Genomic DNA, 22264 nt, shown 5'->3' with positions numbered 1-22264 from the left:
ACGAGAACTTAAAAGCGCGTGAATTTTTAGCAAATTATAATTCCTTTGATTTGCTTTAGTTCTTCCAACTTTGATTGATAATAGAATATTTAACTTATTTTTTTCAACAATCATTTTAGAATTGTCTTTATTTCCGACGTCTGTCGTTAAACTGCATTATAGTTTTCCTTCATATTTTTTTTATCCTGGACATTAAAATGCAATTTTTAATTGTGTACACCGCTAGAGTGTCTTTGTTTTGGGTCATTGTCTGGCGTGAAAACACCTTTTTTAGGGGAAGTGGTCATTGAAAAAGAAATTAAACTGGTTTATGTGTTTATGAATAAAAAACAAACCATTTCAAGATTACCGTTGATACTGACAGAGGTTAAATTAACTAGTGTCATTGTAAGGCATAGAATTAAACAAAACTAATCAGGTCTTTTTAACTTAGTATATTCATTGAACGATATAACATAAACGCATGGTTAATGTAAACTGCATGGAACAGTCTATATCTGAATGGAGTGAGAATTTTGATCTGGTGTCAGTTCAGATAATGGTTTTATTGTTTATTGGTCAACAGCCTGACAGTTCATAGACATATACGAAACACTGATATAAACATATTAATATGAATATAAAAAGGACACTTGAAAAAAGAGCAAGTGTATACATGAAATTTTCTGATTACAAAAGCATTCTGAATATATCTGCCTAAGTTGCACAATTCTTTTACATTTGTGATGACAAAAGTTGAATTAATTTAAAGACAGAGAGTTTGGTATAGTAAAACTTCTTAAGGAATGACAATAAACGGGACATTTCAATTAAAAATTATACTCGTATTCTATCCTTGAAGTACAAAGAGGACATAAGCGTCTTTCTTATGTTTAAATATGAGTATTACTTTTACTATGCTCTTGTTCCTTTTGATATTTATGTAGGAAGCATTGCTTACTAAGGTTTGTTAAGTCTGTGACTAATTTCATTCTGCCCCAGAAATAGGAAAAATTCATTTCAATTATTTTAAAAGAATTTCTTAACAATATAAGAAACTAATATATAAATTAAGATTATCATCTCATTGTCTTACCGTCGAAACTGGTATATATACATCAAGACGTTTATGTCCTTTTATATGTACTTTAGAGATAGAAGATGATTATCATTTTATATTGTCCCTTTTATTGAAAAATTCATAAATAAGTTTTACTACTAGAATATTAGACTCTCTGTCTTTGACTGAATTCAACCTTTGTCAATACAAAATGTAATATGTTTGTGCAATTTAGGAAAATATTTTAAATAGAATGCTTTTGTTATCAGAAAATTCTTGCTTTTTTTTTCATTTGACCCGTTTATATGTATTAATTTGTTTTCGTCAATTGTTTTGTTAATGTCTATCAGTTGTACCGCTGTTGACCAATACAATACAATATAATCGAATATTGTAGTATCTACCAGTTTCGACGGTGAAATGATAATGTTAATTTACATATATAAGTTTTTTATATTGTATAGAAATTATAATGAATACGAAATCTGTCATATAATGATTTAATTGGTGATAGCACCTGCATACATGTATATGATTGTAATTTTTAATCTATTTCTTTTCTCTTCGGTAAGTTATTTAAGTACAAATCAAATGCATAAAAAGAAATTTTTTTGAAATTATTAACTAGACTGCCGGTGTTCATAATTTGATTTAATTTCATACGTAATGAATTGGAATAATTTCTTTTTTTTTCCTTGAAAATTTATCATTTTTTTCTTCAATAATTACATTCCTGTTTTTTGTGTATTATTATTCTATGTGGCTGTTGAGTTCGTATAACCTACGTGTGTAGAATAAAGACATATTGTGCAAAACAAACACGTGATCTATTAGAATTGAAATAAAATTAAACTGTTTGCCCTGGCATGTATTCCTTAACTCAATGTCGTTCAGCTCAAACACAATTATCAACTTGATCATATAAAAATAAATTTGAATCAATATTTGAAAGCAAAAATTAATTAAAATCTCCCATTTTCTAATTTAAAAAAGTCGTATTTATAAGTACATGGCGACACCTGTACTGTGGCGCTAGCACTAACACATTCTTGGGATCAGGGTCGAACACCGAAATAAATCGCTAACCAAACCATATAACCTCCTGTTAGAAAGGCAACCACGCCGCTGAATTAGTAATATTTGAAACGCCATTTTTTATGCGATAAAACTGACATATCTTCATTAACGTTGTCAAAAATTGACGTGTTTTTTTTTAATAAGTGCTTTGTCATACATTCGGATTTTAAATTTTTTTTTATATAAATATTATTATTTAAAACCAAATGTTCGTACCTTATGCCAAAAGTGGTTGTAGCTAAAGTCATTGAAAAATATATGTATATATGTTTATTTTAAAGACATTATTATGGAATTATCTTTTTCTTGTATTTATTTGCAAAGATCACTTAAACTTAAATACTAAGCTTTGGAAAATTGTTTTTCCTTGAGTTGTCTTCCATGCACACACTATTTGCAATTAATATCTTAAAATATGAAATCTAATTAATGTACATGGTGACTCCAGCATTATGGTTGGCTCATACATTGTACTTATCGGACGTCTCTAAGCAGCTGCTGACCTTGCTTTTTAATGATATGCTTAAATTCTTGGATCTATGTCCCGCACGAATGAGGGGCACCTGTTCACTGGGCTCTGTAATTCAACTGTAAAAAATAATGGACTAATTATTGTCATTTCTTGGTTGTATATAGTTTGTAGACGTGTGTTCTGAATAGGAAAAGGGTCTTAAATATTCTTAGATGAATTGTAAGACAAGATGATATAGACAGTTTCGATGATTTACTTCCAATGAAATATGATGGTGTGGTCTATTTGTAATTGACTTACACACACATATACAAGTACATATATCATCTTAACTTTGACCTTTCTAGTGTCTGTACCAACCTAGCTCTGTTTCAGCATTCCTTCGGTAATCATGTATACATATATCATTAACTTCTCCGAAGTTGTATATATGCAGAATTAATCTGACCTTTTCCTGATTTCCTCATTTACATACTTACCAATATTTCTCTTTCTCTCTTATATCATTGTCCTTTTATATTTATCTATCGAACACTACTAGTTATCATTACAAACCAAACTTATTTCATGATTACATGTGACAGGCTTTTGATGGTTTTTATTGCTTCGTTATCAAGATGTCTTACAATGAGGTCGGAGCTTGAAGTCTAATGTTTCCTCGAATCTACCTGTCACTATTATACGCGGAAATATTTTTAATTCATTTGAAACATGCATCCATTTCACAGATAATGGCAAGCTGGAGAGAATATATATATATATATATATATATATATATATATATATATATATATATATATATATATATATATATATATATATATATATATATATATATATATGTGTGTGTATTGTGAAACGTCTGAGGAAGAAATGAAAGCGCTTAATTACGTTTTGCGATTAGTGTTGTTATTTTTTTTATTTTAATATATATTACCGGACACTGTGACTTTTTATTTTATTTGGATAGAGATATATATATACGATCAATTTTGAATACAAACCTATCCACTAAGGCAAAATAATAAAACTTAAAATTTACGTTTTAGGTTATCTCCATATATTTACATATCTACCGAGTATGATTCCCTCTATTTCTTACGGAAACTTATTGTAATTCATAGAAACTGACAGGACTGAAATCTACACGCCGTGTTTATCGATTAGTTAAAACCTATAACGACCCAAGAAAAATCACGGACTGCACAAAACAATTATGATGATGTCAGAATCAGGAACTGGTGTACATTAACAGTATTTAGTTAATTTTACTAACGTTTTAAATTCAATTTATTAATTTGTGAAAAGAAAGATGTTAATATAAACCATGAAATGCGTTCTTTGATGATTCATGCGGGATATGAAGGGGGCGACATTGCAGAAAAAAATTAAATAAACTGCTAACGCAGGATATGTATTGTTTTGGCAATGTCGCCACCTTCATATCCTGCATGAATTACCAAAGAAAGCTGTTTTATTGTTTCATTGATGACAACCTCGACACAAATAATTTGTCCATGTAAATGTCTATTAATGCATTTCATGGAAACAATGAGGTACGTGTTTTTTCACCTGGCCGTTAACTTGGTGTTTGTATTGTATTAATACGCTCGGGGTGTACATGTAGATGAGCTTGGACAAGAATTTTGATTCGTTTACATTTCTGAGTGTGTTCGTTTAATCCCGTTTGTACATGCGTTCATTTACATACGGTGTCAAAATTGTATATACCTTCACAGGTATAATTAATTAACGTCCTTGCAAATGGGATCAGGGGAATGGGCTATAGCAAGATATATTTGTATTTAGAAAACAACTAAGAACTAAGAAGGTGCAAGACCCATAGTTTAAAAAGAATGTATAAAGGACTATATATGATAAGGGCCTAAAATGGCCCCCTAAAATGAACATCATCATTTTACTGTAATTCTTTGTTTTCTTTGTACAGATATATATGTGATGTTTTAACATTATGTTCATTTTGATTCAACTGCCCACAATTTAGAAATTTGGTATCATGAAGACAGACTTTTCCCGCCATTTTTACGTTTTTAGCATAAAACAGCTTGTTTTCAAGAAGTTTTTCTTTCAGAAAACATAGAGCGCATGCTTGAACAAACAAAATATTTTAATCAGAGATGTAACTAGCCAAGACTAATAACTGACAAAAAAATTTTCCTTGTTCAAGCATGCGCTCTATATTTCCCATTCGTTAAAAGGTAGGAAAAATGTCAATTTCTGACTGATTTTGATTGAATTATAGAAATAGCGTCACTTCTGACGTCATATACTGCAAGTGAGTGCAAATAAATCAAATAAATAGGTTAAAAATATATTTTATATCAACTCCTCTAAAAAATAACATAACATTTTAATGTTACCGAAACACTATGAATAATGGCGAATTATGGGGGCCAAATTCAACTCCTATCATATATAGTTCTTTAACAGTAATTTAGTCCCAGATTGTCTTTGCGACATCATACTGTTAGTGAAACGGTCGCCTGGATATATGCGACCTTATGTCTATACATATGCAACAAGGATTTTGCAAAATTATGACATATACTCAAATGCAGATCTAGACTACTGAATCAATAAAACAACAAAATGGTTTTCCTTCTCCTCCTTTCTAATGTTTTGAATGGTTTAATATACATGTATAATTATGTATTTACATTTGCAAATATGCTTCGTTATATATATGAACCTATAGAATAGCGAAAACGTTCAGTTCCGTATATTTACATCCACCAAGTATTATTTCCTCTATTTCTTACGGAAAATTATAGTTTCAAATTCATAGCTCTATAGCAACAGCCAGACTGAACTCTACACGCCCCTTTTATCGATTGGTCGAAATCTACAGCGGCTGACACTGACAAGAAATTGACACGACTGAAATTCGATTGGTCGAAACCTAGAGCGACCGAAGGAAAATCACGGACTGCAGTAAAAATCATGATGTCAGACTCAAAGTCTCACAGGTGACGATTTCGCTTTCTTTTAGCTAACGTACTTATATGTACGTTAACAGTAATTTAGTGAATATTACTTACTTTTCATAATCAAATATTTGCATTTCCATTGTTCTTTCCCACTGTAAGCCCATACGGAGGAGCTGCAAATATTTCTCTATAATCGCAATTGCTCTGTCTGTATACTATGACGTCATAAAGGTGTAACGTTATATACTTTCCATGACGTTATAGATTAAACAACTATACGATACATCATGTGTTTTTCTCCAACTCCATTAAAATTAACGTATTTAATATTAAAACATGTTTTTTGATAACATTTTAAAGGAATTACTGTTATAACATATCATTTATTCTGTTAACAAATCTATGTGAATTAAAAAGATACATTACAAAGTCTGAATGTTTACTTTTGATGTAATCGCTTAATGTCAAGGTCTAGGCTAATACAGGGTATTTGCGAGTGGTAAAATGCAAATATAAGTAATAAACAACGATTATTTAGTGAACATGGCGTTATGAATAGCAACTGCTCTGCTGGCATATTTTCCATGATGCGCTAGCGCGCATTATGGAATATACCAACAGAGCAATTGCTATTCATAACGCCATGTTCACTAAATAACGTTGTTTATTTCTTAAATAATTACTTAGTTAAACGAAAGATGTTAATATAAACAATAAAATGTTTTTTTTATGATAATCCCCCATTTTCTAAAGTTTGAGGCACATTTTCATAACAACAAAAAAACCGATAAGATATAGGATAATATTTAATTATCGCTTGAAGGTTGCAATATTGTAAACGTAAAAAAATCCCACCGTTATATCAATTATTGTTAATTATTTTGAAAGGTTTGCCATTTTTAAACGTAAAAAAAAGTAATAAACAGCAATGTTAAAAAGTTCATCGGGATATGAACTTGGTTGGTACCGACTACGTGATTAAATCTTCTGAGAAGCCATTATATATTAACTACGATATCAATTTTATCACGTAAAAAAACCCACCTGTAACATGGTCAAAAATTCGTTTAAATCAACTGTACTAAAAATATTTTTTGAAACATTTACATACACATTAAGCATTATTTCGGGTTTACTGTGTCCGTATCAGTTTGGTTTTAGTTGTTAATGAGATATAAAAGTTTCCCGCGAGAGTTGTTATTTTTAAAATAATGTAATAAATTTCATTATCATGTCTACCGCAGATTTAGATGAAAAACAACAGGCAGTGACCCGTTGGATTGTGGAATATGCAGTTTTCGTGGTTTGGAATGATTTCGTGAAGCATAAAACAGTTGATCGGAACAATAACAGGGACCTTATACAATGTACATATACAATATATATATTTTTTTGTTTTAGAAAAAGGATTGGTTGTCTAAAACTGAAACAAATGCTGTAGTATGCAAAATAGAATTTTACATCGTAATAAGTTCAGATAAATTTCCCTAATGCACTGTAATTTTGATATGATATCCTTAATCAGTTAATGAGAGATAAGTAACCATGCAGTATCTCATTTGGGATATCATATCAAAATTAAAGCTCATAATATATATATATATATTTGCTAACAAGATAGTAAATTTAGACTGTTTTGTAATTCAAAAAAAGGTAGAGTTTTGGTTCCAATTCTTGAAATTAAGAATACGTCATGAAATATTCCATTTTACACGTGTTATTGACAGGGATAGCTGGGCAGATAATAACAGGAAAGAGAGAGATTCAACAGTCATATCTGATGTCCTTGTTGTGTCGACTGAACGATGGGAGGAATTACATGATAAGGTACAACGAGGATTCTATACTAACCGTCCTAGAGGATGCAGCAGAGGTCTTGCAGATTCTTATCAAAGACATCAAACCTCCTCTGTACAAAGAAGGACAGGACTTTCTAAAGGCCATGAGGCAGGAGGTAGGGAGAAAATATCTAGGTTGCATTGTTCACCTTAAAAATTGTGTTGTCTTATTAATAGAATTAATCTGTTGATATTCTTTTCTGTTTGAAATATTATTTTTAATCATTTCAGGCTGTTTATGTTTGCTGTAGAGCTAACAATTTTGATGATGCAAAAGAGGTTTTTAATCGCCAGTTTTCATCGAGCGCTGATAAAGGGGTAGAAGACAAAGAGGTGAGACTATGGAACTACAGCACAGTAAGGGAAGCTTGACATTTGGTCAAGCCAAAATGAATCTTAAAAAAGTTGAATCGCCATTGTATCGAATATAATACAGTGTATACACCATTCTACTGAAACAGTTCAGTTAGTCATCTGTACAACTTCTCTTTGAAACCACTAAACATACTTTCATGAATTGAAGCTTTTTGTTAATTAATTAGATTATTTAATCCTTTGTTTTACTGTGAGTTGTGCCCCTTTTATTGAATAATTTTTTTTATGTAATGCATACCTTGCCTTTCAGTTTTCAAAAAGATTGCCTCATTTGAGACATGTATATAATATCTATTGCAATTTAAACCTTAAAATTGATTACCAGGTATTATTTACATCAGCATTTATTTTTCCTTAGATTTAAAAAAAAAAAAAAAAAGAGGAAAATTTTATGCATGACACATTACTCGAATTTGTTCATTTTGTATTTTAAAGCACAATAAACAAGAAATCCAGAAAATGTTGAAGACCAAAAATCCACAACATCATTTACTGACATCACATGAATACGACGATTTTCTGCTGAAAGCCCAGAATTTCTTGAAGCATTTTGTTAACACAGGAAAACCGTCTCTTTTGAAGGTATGCTTCATTTGTTCCGAGGATGAGAGGAGAATTTCCTCAATTTATTCCTCAATGTTCATTTGCTGCCTATGCACATCTTTTGAGTAAAAATATCAAATCCTACAAGCAGAAAAGTTGCTCATGTATCTCAGATATATTGTAATTCATGGCTCACCAAAACAAAGTCAAGTACCGTAATAGCTTATGCTGCATGACAGTATACCCTGGTAACAGTATCAGTGGTTTTGAAGCAATTCCTTTATCTAACTTGTAACAGGTCCCGACATAACTAAATTTGCATGAATGGTGAATTTCAGGGTACTTATTGGCCTTGATGCTGAATCTAATCTGAATTCAGATTAATGTTTTGGATTAGGTTAAAGTTTTTTGAGTAGTCTCATGATGGCCATACACCTATGTAATTCTAACGCTGTATCAGATATTCTCTTAAAAGTCATACATGTACAATTTTGTATGCTCTGGTTAACCGTTTTCTCTTCTTTTGTTTTCCGTTTTTACAGTAATAATATTATAAGTTATTTTTACAGATGGCAGAGAGTAGACAAGATCATACAACTGCTGACCCGATATGTAGAGACAAGTATGTTGAAACTGTTTCTAATGCACTCGTGGATTTAATTGGAACAAAAAGGGCCCAAGGCAGATAATACATGCAGTGCAAACGCTCTTTTATATAATTGACTGTGACCTATATCTGTTTTTAGGCGAGTGAATTTGGGATCTTTGATGAAAGTTTGTGATGAAATGGGTGTATCAAAAGAAAGTTCTTGGCCAAACTTCATGGAACAGAGAGTTCTAAAAGAACACTTACAACAGGTAAAGCTTCGGTCTGTTTAAGTCATGTAGTCTCGATAGAGGATCAGAATCGTGTTTACTCTGCTGAATTAAAGGTGTCACCAATCAAGTGACTTTTGTTTATCATTATGACATTTTGGGATATAGTGATACAGTTTATATACATGTAAGTCAACATACAGTGTATATATGACAATTGTGATCACTATTTTGAAACCTGTTTCAGGTAAATCAAGAGAAAAAGAAACAGTCAAACACCAACATCAATGCTAATGCAGGTAAGATATTATTGATACTCTTACTAGTTTATAGTAATATCCTCTGAAATCTTCTAAAGAACTACATTACTACTCTGTTACTATATGTTTTGTAAGCATGTATGTAAAAAAAAAATCCATTGTTTTTGTAGCATCAACACCAACAAAAGAATGCAGTCCAAAAAAGTAAGTGATAAGTTACTTTTATTTTTTGCGAGACAGAGAATTTCATATCCACATCTGGCTTGTTTAGTCTTCCATTTTTTCATACATGTACTTCCAAATCCTTCTGTGGGTTTATTCCACAAAAATACAGAAGTGTCCCTTAATTGACATGTTGACATTGAAGGATTTTAATTTGTTCATCTAAAGATAAATACATAATTATGCATGTACCAGGTTTGGGAGGCCAAATGTTTGGTTTCCCAGGCACTGCTGCATTAGGACAAATGCTGCTCTGATGGTTGATTTTATCGTCATACTAGAGAAGAAATCTTTGTTTAGTTATAATATGAACGTTGAGTTATCCCCCTTTGCAAATTTACATCTTGATAAAATCTACTGTTGTAGGCATTTTGTGCTATTTATATGTACCACGCTCAAAATGTTATTACATTTCATTCAAATATTAACATGCCAGTTGAATGAAATAACATACCTGCATAACACCTTTACATACTTGAAATTCATGCAAACTGGGTTTTGTTTGACATAGGAGGAAACATGCGGCAGTTGATGAATCAAGAATGGATACATCATTGGCATCAAGAGTTCAGGAAAATAGCAATCTTAATCCATATGTAATTCTGAATGCTGAATTGCCACAACTACAAACCAAACACAATGAAAAGTCCCCCACTAAATCCCTTCCTTCCCCAGGAAAGCTCCGTAACCCATGGTTAGAGGCTGAAGTGAATGAATTCTACCAAGCGGTACAGATCTTCGGCATTGGAAACTGGAGTCGCATTAAGAATGCCATGAGGACATACAGAACCAATGTACAACTGAAGGACAAATGGAGAACTATACTCAAGACAGGGGAGATCAACAGACTGAAAAAGCTCTTTGGAGATGTTAAAAAATAAGGAGAAAAAGATTATCAAGTAGTAAATAAAATTGTCAACCTTATTGTAAAAACGAACAACAAATGAAGAGCAGTTCTTAAATTATGGGAAGTTAAGACTGAATAAGCTCTTAAGAAAAGAGAGAGGGGATATTTTAAAGACTTTTTAATGTATTTTACAAAATGGTTGTTTAAAATAAGATTAAACTTTTATGATAGATTCCAGCGTTTTATTTCTATCAAGAAATTAATAAATGTCAAGACAAATATTCATATACACATAACACATCTTTACAAATTTACAATTTTGTGAGGCAAGTAATGCCAATAAACAAGCACTTAAAATATATAACCGAATATACTAAAGGAGAAAATTGACATAGAATATTCTTATTTACCGGGAAAGATTAAAATCTCCACTCAATAAATACATGGAAAATTTGTTGAAACCAATACAGTAGGTTCAATACATTCATGATATTAAAATATTTTTATTAAGTATATATTTGCTTTATTTCATACATGTAGGTAATGAAAAGTTCAATATACTGTCCAATGTACATAAGTCATGATAATTTCAGTGTTAAAACAGATAAATTCATGGTAACAATGTACAATGCACCAAAATCACTAACAAATTGGTCCTGTAACAGCATTAAAAAAATAACAAGATTTACACAAATAGGTTAAAATAATACCCCAAAAGACAAAATTAGTTCATGAATGTATATAAAGATTACATACCAAACATCCAATACATAGTCTTGTCACAGTTCTTGTAAAACAAAATAATAATACTTTATTCATGCAAATGTCCGTTTTTCTATTCTTATAACAAATGTTCAACTTAATAAGTTAATTAAATTTTAAGTTTAAATTATAGAACAAGATAACCAGTTAAACAAACTGATGTTAATAATCAAATACAATAGATTGTTTTTTATCGCAATAAAAAAGAAGCAACCCAAAGGACTTGAACAATCATTTGAGAAGAATTCTTAAAATGGAAATAAAGAAGAATGTTTTATGACTCTGCAACTGAACCCCAAACCAACATGATTTTGGTAAAGGTTTCCCCTCACAAATAACCATTTACTATGCATACATGTAAATGACAAGTGGTTTAAATGGAAGTTTTGGAAAAAAAATTGTTCAATATTAACTTTACGACCAGTAGAGCCCCACCCTAACACAAAATCCCCTGGCCCATAAAAGACATGTTTATTTGGAGGTATCCTTAGTCTCCATAAGCATTCACTCAAATTGGTCTGTTCAGATAGTAAAAGAGCAAAGATTTTTAAAGAATTAATGCATATCAACCATACAACCATTAATTAGGTTCCAACCCTAGCATCAAAGCCTTGTCCCTGGGACCATGAATTTCACAATTCTGGTATTGACCTGATCTTCTTATCAAATTTTAAATGATTACCATGTAGTTAATATTTGATAGACAGCCTCAGACTGTCTCTTGGTTGTACAAAAATTATATGAACAATTTTATGATAACGTTTTCCTTCAATCAGTACATGTAATTAGATTATTACAAATGAAAATGCATGCTGTACAGCAGTGTAAACCTCTCTTCGTTTCATATCTTATAATACATTTCAATTTAATTCCTTTGGAATGACAACACCTAAAATAAAATGGTACAGTAGCTGCCATGGTTGGGGTTTCCAGAATACAAACATAAAAAAAGCACAGAAATCATAAATTGGGGTGCAAGATGTACGATTATCAATGACTCAAACTATGTCATGTTCTGAAGCTGTTTTCTGGTTTCATATTACACCTCTCGTGAATTTTCTCCCCGCTACATTCACCACTCTCCCTCTACAATTTCTGGTTCATCCATAGTGAAGTCCTGGCTAAGATGAACAGGAGTAGTAAATTTTCTACCTTCTACCAACTTTTGAAGACCCTGAAACATGAATTTATTCAATTAGCTAAGTAACCAACGACTCCAACATGTCCAAATGAACTTGTCTCAAAAGTTATATAGACTCTAAGACATTTTACTGGAACTGAAAAGTCTCTCCTATAAATTAAAAAAAAACAAGACTTTAGTGAAGGAACAATATGCTAGTTTTTGGAAGATGCCTATGGGCTACATTTATCACCTGAATAATGTGTGTTTTTTCCGTTCAGTTATTTTTCTATTCCCAATTAATTCTTTATATACAACGTGTATAGGTAAACAAATACCATTCCACCTTTGTTATGGGATGGTGATTAAAGCAAGTTTATATTTTTACAATATTAAAGACAGTTCTACTATTATTTTATAAGTTTTAAGAATCTCAGACCTGCATCTTGATAAATGTTCTCATCATTGAGATATTGTTTGTTCTTCCTATATTGTATAACAATGTATATAAATTGATTTTAAAAGAAATTCTACCATAATCTACCATAGTATTACTAAGTAATTGTATTGATGAATTCTACATGGTTGTAACATTTTTTCAATGGTTAGTTATAATAGAAGATATGAAATTCAGTTGGAGAGATAGGATCTATTTTGCTCTTGAACATTTCTAAATGTAATTTGAAAACTGACCAAATTAAATCAGGTCCAGATTAGACTGCTTGTACACATACACGTTAGAGTCCTTGTAATTTCAGTTTTACACCTTTATTGGAACAATAGAATGTTAAGTCATTAACTCTTACCTCTCCAGCATACGACACAAGGGGCGAGATCTCACTCTCCACAAACATTGCTTCATCCTCTCCTTTTTGACTATAGAATATAAGCATACATGTTAGAGTGTTGAAACATGATACAGTATTATATGACACCAGCAACAAAAAAATAATCCACTAAGGCAAAGCCTTTTTCGGTTCTCATAATAAATGATAACAATACAATGGTATAACAAAAATTCCAATTCAATGCAATAAAGAACTTTTGAGGTCATCCTCATAACATTCATTTTGTTCATTTTTACAAATGAAAATGAAATGAAAATTTATACAATGGTGTTTGTTAAATTTGTTCGGTATAACCAGATTTTTGTGAGGTTCAACCACTGTGTCTTATTTGATATATATACTACAAAAATTTAATTTGATTCCTAATGAAATCAATCGAAACAAAGTTCAGTCTTCTAATGCAACATAAGCCACAACAAACTGCAATGAGTATAATAGTAAGCCAGAGTTTTAAATGATCTATTAATAATAATACATATTGTAATATTTCAGTTGAGTAGTCTTCACAAATATAGTGTTTTACTTTTAATTTTGCTGCTATCAAAAATGAGAATTTCTAGCGTAACCTAGTATATAACTGGTCAAAAAACAAAAGCCAAAAAAAATATGAGTATAAGTCGTGATAAAATTTAAAGTTAAGAAATATTCTTGGGATGGTAGTGACAACAAATTCCTGTAACTTGTAGATGACTAGATGTATCAAATAAATTTAAAAGTAATGCCTATTTAAAATAAACCCCATAATTCCAAGTGGAAGATAATCAAAATTTATATAATAAAGTAACAATTATTTATATTTCAGATATTACATTACTATATTTAACAATGAAAATCAACAATACAAACCGATCTCCACTGCCTTTTTCTTCTCCTTTCTTTTGACTATCAACAGACAACAGACACATGCATAATACAAAGGTCATGCAAAGGATGTTGAATAGACTAAGCTTGTAAGTAATGTAGGAGGAAGTTACGTAAAATGAAATATAGGTCTGTGCACATTACAGGTAAACATTTGAAGATTTTTATTTTAGACAAAATAAGCATCATTATGTGAAATCTGTTTCACCCATGCAGTCTTGCACAAGTTTATTACAGGTAAATAAAAGTTAAGCAAAAGTGAGAAACATTTCACATAAATTCAAAAATAAAATTCAACTGTGCTTTGTGAGTTTGTTATCAAATTGTATTGCATTGTCATGAAAGAAGATTTTGCAATTTTAATCAAATAATTATTTATAACAGTTTGATGTCTAGCACCTGTTTTACCTGGGTATATGTGGGATGAGGTTGCCGTCTTTGTCCACAAACTCGGCCCCAGCCGCCAGGAGATAGCGGTGGTGGAGATTGAGCAGTGAGCGCCGACACGTGGTGGGAGTGTCCTTGTCAGCGGTGTCCGCATTCTTCAGGGGAGCAAACTCATCCTCCCGGATAACCTCCCATACAGCAAAACTCCTGTCCCATTAAAAGAGAAAGCCACAAACAAAACAAGGGGAAACAACAAAGGAGATGGGGGTCCACAAGTAACAACAACATCACAGTTAATATGGCGACAGAATGAGGGATTTCAATCATGCAAAACAAAGGGAAAATATTTATTGATTATACAAAAATGCAACATGCCATAATTCAAGGAAATATATATATCATGCGTCATTTATTCATTGGAGAATTAAATGCATTTTTAGTAAAAACAATGAACAAATTTGAAAATTATACATACCCACAAAAGAAAAATAATATGGAGAAAAAAATGATTCATATATACATATAAGAAATAGTGTGATCATATTTATAAATACATGTATTTCTGTAGTGTAACTTCAAAATATTAACTGGTTTTACATTATCATGGAAAATTGTTTAAATATGTATTACTCGTTAATGTCAAATATTAAGTACAAAATAAATAATAGGTGGCGTAGAAAATAAATTTTGGGCAATGGATTTTTTAAGAAGTACAAAGGGCTTACAGAAGTTTTTAAAATATGTTTTCTCAATAAGAAGCTGTTCTAGATACTTACGTTGCAAAATGAAACACATCAAAGACAAATTTTTCCATTTTAATGCCATTAGGAGAGTCAGGTTTTAATGTGACTTTGCTATCTTCTTCACTAACATAAGGAATCTTCTTTTTAGCAACATGGTGCTTTAACTGTTTTTCTTGTGTTGGTCTGCAAAAAAAAAAATAATAAAAAATAATGATTAAATAACCAGAAACAAGCATCTTTATGTATGGTAAATACAGGTGTATAAAATACATGTATCAAATACTTCTGAAATATTTCTAAAGTTTTTATGCTTTTAATAATACACACTTACACATTCATGCATTTATTACATGTACTTCTTTATTTTTGTTTAAAGACTGATATATATTGGCTTTTCCTAAACTTAATTGAACCTCATAAAGTTTCGTTGAATTTGAACTGTTATTATTTAAAAGGATTTATACTTAACTTTGGGGACATTGACATTAATGAGATATTACTATAATCAAAAATTTAGAGTACTTGGTGATTTAAACAATGAATGAATTTCTTTTGCAGCAAGATTTTGCATCCCTGAAGATAATACAAGAGAGAGAAAAAAAATCTTACTCCGACACAAACTTCAGGAAGTCCAGTGTGAAAAAATGGTTACAGATATTGCCAGCATTGAACATCAGCCTCCCGTTAGCATCTCGTTTCTCTGCAGTTTTTAGGGTTATCTCGCTGTATTCAACAACCTGATATTTACCTTCTACTTTACAAACAACACCGACAGCCTCAGTAGGAAATGCTTTCTCTACAACCTGCAAAAATATGAAGAACTTCTATACAAAACGATAGTTTTCTCTTCAAGATAAACTTTTACCCTTATTATTGGTAATTACTTGTAATACCGTACTGTATTTTGCATAAAATTTATGACTTATCCAGTACTTAACGGGATAAAATCTTTGCATACAAGTTAGTTTCTGAATTTCTAATTTTTGGTTGTATAAAGAGTTATTCCCCTTTAACCATGTATTCCTCGAGAGAACTTTTTTCTCTTTGCAAGTACAAGGTCATTAATTTTCTTTCTTTCAATCAAATTCTATCTGTGAACATACCACAAGACAGTTCTTTTGCTTGGGATATATGTATGTTAACATATATATTCAAATAATTCAATCTCACATTGAATTCAAAGGGAGTAGAAAAGTGACAGAAACCAATGACCAATCTCTTTTATGCTTACCATATACAAAATTGAGCCAACTGACTTACTTTGTTCACATTTCATAAGAGTTCTGGTTAAGTTCTTCACATTTTTGTGAAGGAAATCTCCCCAATGACCATAATGCTTAAGCATGTATATACATATACAAGTATATACATATACAAGACTAGTATATACGGGAAATTACTTAACTGCATGTTTTCCTAACATAAATTTCTTTTTCATACATTTGCATACTAAAAACAAAGGAGTTTCACTTTTTCACTGGTGAAATGAAAACAAATTCATGAAAGCAATGAAGCTCTGAGAGTTGGCTCATTTCATCGCATGCATCTATGGAAGATTTGCTTTGGGTTTTCAATAATGAGCTTTAGACAATGATATGTTAATTGTTTGGGGACTGAGCTATGCCCTTTTAAGTGTAGTCTGCAAAGAGCAGAGTTAGATGCAATGAGCAGAATTAGATACCTTGGCTCCACAGTTAGCTCCTTTGCTCATACAGAATCCAATGAAGATTGGGTCAGCCATTTTGACCAGTATGTTGTCTACACAATAGACATGGACATATTTGATCCCTCTGGCCTCCATATTCTTCAGTACACCACTTATATGCAAAGCCCGGTACAAGCCTCCATTGCCATCTATTGATCACAGATATCAAATCAACCTTGACCATTTATTATTCAATACATGTATAGCAATAACGCTACCACTTTTAAAAATAAAAAATTTAATTCTTCACAGTTATTAACTGTAAAATACAAAATTACCCTACTATGACAATCAAATACAAGGTATCAATAGCTTGCACATCTATTACTGTGAATTTGAATTGTAACCTTACCTGGAGCTAGAGCCACCTTGTGGGGCTTTTCTAGGATGATTTTGCCATCAAATCCTATACATGGGAGGAGACTTTGTTCAAACAAAACCACATCCTCCTCTTGAAGACCAAAGTACTGGTTCTTCTTGAAGAAGTCCAGAGTGGCTTGTTTAGTATGCTCACTGGTCATAATATACCTGATAATGAAGTACTAATGCAATTAATGATAATCATTGATAATAATTACCAATGTAATGGTACAAGGAAGCTGGGATCAAATGTACCATATAGGAAAAGGTATTGTAAGAATTTTCTGTAGAATGAAATATTGCGAAGTGAAAATAAAATTATTTAACCACCGTAATAAACTAATAAATTGATTGATACTTGATATTGCATATTCACTTTCAAATGCAACTTCTTTGGACTTTCTGGCAGGTAAAAAACAAAAACAAAACCCAAATGCATCATGTATGGGTCCATGAGTCCAAACCACCTCCCCTTTTTTTTCAAAAATATTGTTGTATTTAAAATAATGGGCAATGGTTAATCTGCTGAAATTAGAGCTAAGCATCAATCACTTCAATGATATAAACTAAAATATAAAAAAGAAGAAACATTCAAGGCTCCATAGCTATTTCTTAAATTGGTTGGGAGTGACTCCATTTTGTATAAAATTTAAACATCCAGTGATGTTCATACACCTGATGTGTTTTCCCCGAGTTCTGCAGAAAGCCCAAGAAATTGTGATTAATTTGCAATTCCCGGGGGACATGAAGGAGATTCTTCTCATTTAAACATTGGTTTCCTAAGATTCCAATTATCAATAAAAGGCTTTAACTAGTGACAAACAATTTCATCCTCACCAAGGTATCTTACAACTGCTTCCCGTCACTGCCTCCCCCAGCCTCTGGAGCTTCAGAAGGCGCTCAGCCTGTAACTGATAGAGTGTTTTTCCTGAGGGTAGGCCCACGTTGTACATTCCTTTGGGGTACGGGACACCAAGCCTGGTTCCCTGCCCACCAGCCAACAGTAGAACAGCCACACGACTCTCTCCGATTTCAGTCAGACCTGTAAAGATAGCAAATTTTTCAAGAATGAAACAAAAACTATAAATGTAATCTAACTGTTTTTCTGTTCATCTCTTACATTAAACCTGTTTGTTGATAAAATCATAATTAAATCATAATAGTAGATTTAATATATGTGAATCATAATTTAATCATGTTAATTACCATTGCATGTCATGTAGATCACTTACATTCACTGATACAAAAATTATATGTACTGTACTGCAAAAGTGTCAAATTATAAACATGCATGTTACTGTTTACTATATTTAATAGTTATAATAAAGCTTGGTCTTAAATTTGTTTCTTTTATGAAATAACAAGTGGACCCCATGGCTCTGTGGTCATGGGTGTTTAAGGACAGTAGCTAGTTGTAATCTATCTGTGGTCATAGGAAGTTGTGTGTTGTACACTTAGACAATTAAGGCACTTTATCTACATTGTACATTACAGTCCACCTAACTGAATCAGGTACCAGCTTATGCAATCAAACTGTGATGGACTGGTGTCCCATTCAGGGGGAGTCTATGAATCTCAGTTGCTTAGCACCATGGGATTTGGGCTGGGTTAAGCATCACACCCAATGCGTCTTTATGGCCCATATTAGTATTTAACTAAGTTTATAACTATGTCAAAAAAAATAATCAGGTCATCTATTTTTAAAGAAATGATAATTCTGAAGATTTTGTTGTTCTGGTGCTTAGAATGTGCATGCTGGTGGATCGAGTGACAGGCGTAGAAGGTACATTTAAAGGAAGATCCCAGACATAAAATGTCCTGTTATATCTTGTTGTATCAAAAAGTCTGTGTCACCCCCGGCTTCACAATGACCTGAAATAAACTGGTCTTGATTTATGTCACACTTTGATGAGCTGTAAATTTTGCTTATCCTCCAGTAATAAGACTGAACATGAGGCACGGTAAACAGTCGTCAGCGTAAGCTCCCTGATAACCTTGTTGACATACACCCACCCAAAGTAGATAAAACTGGACATCCTCAAACACTCTCAAGTGAACCGGTGAAGTATACAGTCGATGTAATAGGTACATTTTATGTTTGAAGTTTTCTACAACTGAGGAAGGTTATAGGGTGATTCCTAACCATTCATGTCTGGTCATGAAGTCATTTATTAGACATTATGATATTGTTAAGAAAATATACAGCTCATAAATACTGCATAATATATGCATGCATGGAGTGCTATCCCTCAGATCCATAGGTTTATTAGCTAAACCAATTTTGGCGTTTACCTGCTGATGAACACTACATCACGTCATTTTCCTTTTGTTTGTAAAATCTTTATTCCCAAGGTATTACCGGTAAACTTTTTTGTGCCTTTCACAGACTTAAACAATTGGGCTATTTTGTCTGAAAACCTTCCCAACACAGGAATTGATGACTGGCTAGGCAATCAAGGAGGGCTAATGCTACATATCCATGTACCGCATAATTAATTCCATTCTAGAATCCTTTATGATTTACTTAGAATGGAATTTAATTAAAATTGCTATAAAATGGCTAAATTTGGCATTCAGAATTGGCCTAATTATATAAAAATAATATTCTAAAACTGAAAGAATGATTAACTATGTAGCTTATAATAGTTTTCCCTATCAATTCCATATCTAAGAGTACTGTGACAATTAAATGTTCAATGTATATGTAAATATAATTAATATCAGACATATACAATTTATCTCCTCTTTTTTAACATTCCATCACCCTTAAGATCTCTCTCTCTCTCCCTCTCTCTCTCTCTCTCTCTCATTAACTCCTGGTTATTTTTAAACCATAAGTAACATGCAAAATGCAAAGAATTCAAGCAATATTGAAAATTAAATTTTTTAAAAACAATTTTGGTTCTGATTGTAAAACGTATTCATTACAACATGGCAGTGCTGACTGCACATAACATTTAAATTATTTTACTATAACGCAAACCTTAAATCTATTGACATTGCCTACTCATGCAAAACATTCTTAGTGTGCTACATTGGAACCAGGAAGAGAAGCAATGTTTTCAAATGCTGACATGGCAAGCAATAAATAATAAGACAAGTGCAAATTCAAAGAGTGCTGAGGTTTCTGTAATCGGAAAAAATCAATAAAATCTACACCTATATATAAACAATGATAAATGTAAGATAGTAAACTAGGAAGTGTTCTGATTTTCTTTTTTACTGATAACGGTAACAGATTAAAACTATTTATTTACCATACATATATAAAAATTTGATATGAAAATCTTATTATCAAGCTTAACATTCATACTGAATATCAACTGAATGCCTCTTCTTTAACAAGATTTTTCTTCTACTGTAGTAAATGAAATCAAGCTACGAATGAAATTTAATTAAAAGGGCTTTAAAATGTTATTATATGAAACCTACATATTACACTTATCAAACTAAGAATAAACAAGGGAGTCAATTCCTAGCTGTTAGGCTATTTATTATAATTATTATAATTTGTTGCAGCTGGTCAATTCAAAATGGATAATTTTTGCAGTTGCATATGTCCAACTGAAAGGACTTAAAATAGCTAGCTAGATAAAACATCACAATCGAGACACATGCTCTTAGACTTTACAGAGCACTAGCACAAACCTTACTTTTCCCAAACATTGAGGTCATTAGTTAATTACAGTAGAGCCCTGATATATAAATTATATGATGCTCTCTTTTTTTTTTCTTTTTTTTTTTTACCTTTCTCACAGGTATCCTAAGTTATAAAACTTTCAGATATCATATACATACCATCTACATCATACTGAAGTAGATCCTCCTGTTGCGTGTTGACGACTCGGCCACACACCTCCTTGGGCAGGGGCTCCAAGAGATCATCTAGTTTTTCTGAGGCAGAGGCTAGGTCTTCCATTGCAGATTTAAAGAATCCATTGATTTCTTTGAAGTCCAGGTGGTTAAGTTCATTGTAGAGTTGGCTTTTTTCACTATCTGAGAGTTGATCCCAATATTTCATCAGATGTTCCTGGTTAGCTTCGGCCAGGCGTGACTTCAGTCCTTCTACATCCATGTCACTTGTAGACAGTTTGTGTGAAAAAGTTCAAAGAAACCTAGAAACAGAAACTTTCAGTATAATGAAAATGTAAGAAAATGTGGCAAGCCTGATACCCAAACAACTAATTATAAAATTGTATAATACACCATAATAAACAAATTAAAATCTCTTAAATTCATAAGCTCTAGATATTTTAACATAGAATACTATTCCCAAAAATACTGATAATACTAACCTTATGGTAATCACATGAGATTTACACAGGAAATCCCAAGTGTCAACTTGATCTTTGACTCTCAATAACAATTAATTAAATATATAGTAGCCTAATAAATGATGATAACTGTTAAAATACAATGTCACAATTTTATTTAGCGTAGGTTAATCAACTGTTGTACATGTATTTTATTCTAAAAAGAAAGTGCAGAACAGGTTTTAATCCTATTGATTTACTGCTAAACTTTTATAAATGCACTGCAACTTGACCATTTCTAAGAATTTCGTGCATGTTCCGGAATTTTCTAAGAAACGAAAATTTTCACAGTGAAATAGGAATTCAATATATTAAGGGGTGTTTCGTGTTTGCAATACAGTCCTTTGAAGATGCCATTTAATTGAAGTCACATTCCCGTAGCGCACCTTCGTTATACGGATAACGATCTGTCATACACAATATCTACCGGTATATATGAAAATAGGTTAATAAGTTTCAATTATGTCTCAAATGTTTTATTTATAAATCAATTATTTTCACTCCGGTAATTCTCGATTTTGAAATTTTTATCAAACTTTTAAACATTCACAGATAAAAAAGACACAAAAAAAATGTGATGCAAAACTTTACCTGTTCCAGTACACCAACTTTTACTTCCAAGTCGGCCCTCTCTGCAGACGAAATTGTTTACCGGAACTGACACGTGTAACGACGAAATTGGAAGTATCTACGCTATGAAATATAAACCCTGAAACTAATGCAACATA

General features: G+C 31.8%; 2 protein-coding genes across 6 annotated transcripts; one reads left to right on the top strand and one right to left on the bottom strand.

The window, feature by feature from the left end:
- The first annotated feature begins 6712 nt into the window (after positions 1-6712).
- LOC128177339 (telomeric repeat-binding factor 2-like) lies at positions 6713-10669 on the top strand. Its single transcript, XM_052844030.1, has 9 exons — positions 6713-6903; positions 7264-7490; positions 7606-7707; positions 8185-8331; positions 8862-8914; positions 9039-9150; positions 9356-9407; positions 9539-9572; positions 10102-10669. The coding sequence occupies exons 1-9, from the start codon at positions 6768-6770 to the stop codon at positions 10469-10471; spliced, it is 1233 nt and encodes a 410-aa protein (XP_052699990.1). The 5' UTR covers positions 6713-6767; the 3' UTR covers positions 10472-10669.
- LOC128177312 (UDP-N-acetylhexosamine pyrophosphorylase-like) lies at positions 10658-22226 on the bottom strand. Of its 5 annotated transcripts, none has more exons than XM_052844001.1 (11): positions 22128-22225; positions 21022-21338; positions 18061-18265; positions 17216-17391; positions 16840-17012; positions 15768-15961; positions 15192-15341; positions 14437-14622; positions 14014-14049; positions 13126-13195; positions 10658-12373 (listed from the first exon to the last, which is right to left on the bottom strand). In XM_052844001.1, the coding sequence occupies exons 2-11, from the start codon at positions 21296-21298 to the stop codon at positions 12272-12274; spliced, it is 1569 nt and encodes a 522-aa protein (XP_052699961.1). In that variant the 5' UTR covers positions 21299-21338; positions 22128-22225; the 3' UTR covers positions 10658-12271. The 5 variants fall into 5 exon arrangements, with proteins under 5 accessions (XP_052699961.1, XP_052699943.1, XP_052699952.1 ...); XM_052843983.1 differs by having other exon boundaries at positions 14437-14628; positions 22128-22224; XM_052843992.1 differs by lacking the exon at positions 22128-22225 and adding an exon at positions 21519-21660 and having other exon boundaries at positions 14437-14628.
- Positions 22227-22264: the final 38 nt, after the last annotated feature.

The sequence above is a fragment of the Crassostrea angulata genome, chromosome 1 (assembly GCF_025612915.1).
Source record: "Crassostrea angulata isolate pt1a10 chromosome 1, ASM2561291v2, whole genome shotgun sequence".
NCBI lineage: Eukaryota > Metazoa > Mollusca > Bivalvia > Ostreida > Ostreidae > Magallana > Magallana angulata.
The sequence above is the reverse complement of the archived record's forward strand: the minus strand, read 5'-3'. Positions and strand labels throughout refer to the sequence as shown.

Bases quoted from the DNA above. Each gene is read 5' to 3' on its own strand.
- LOC128177339 (XM_052844030.1), top strand. From the start codon at position 6,768: ATGTCTACCGCAGATTTAGATGAAAAACAACAGGCAGTGACCCGTTGG. The intron at 7,708-8,184 runs GTGAGACTATGG...TGTATTTTAAAG, and splicing joins AAGGGGTAGAAGACAAAGAG to CACAATAAACAAGAAATCCA. The intron at 8,332-8,861 runs GTATGCTTCATT...TTATTTTTACAG, and splicing joins GAAAACCGTCTCTTTTGAAG to ATGGCAGAGAGTAGACAAGA.
- LOC128177312 (XM_052843983.1), bottom strand. From the start codon at position 21,298: ATGGATGTAGAAGGACTGAAGTCACGCCTGGCCGAAGCTAACCAGGAA. The intron at 14,629-15,191 runs GTAAGTATCTAG...TCTCTTTTAATG, and splicing joins GATGTGTTTCATTTTGCAAC to GGACAGGAGTTTTGCTGTAT. The intron at 14,050-14,436 runs GTAAAACAGGTG...GTCTGTTGATAG, and splicing joins CTCATCCCACATATACCCAG to TCAAAAGAAAGGAGAAGAAA.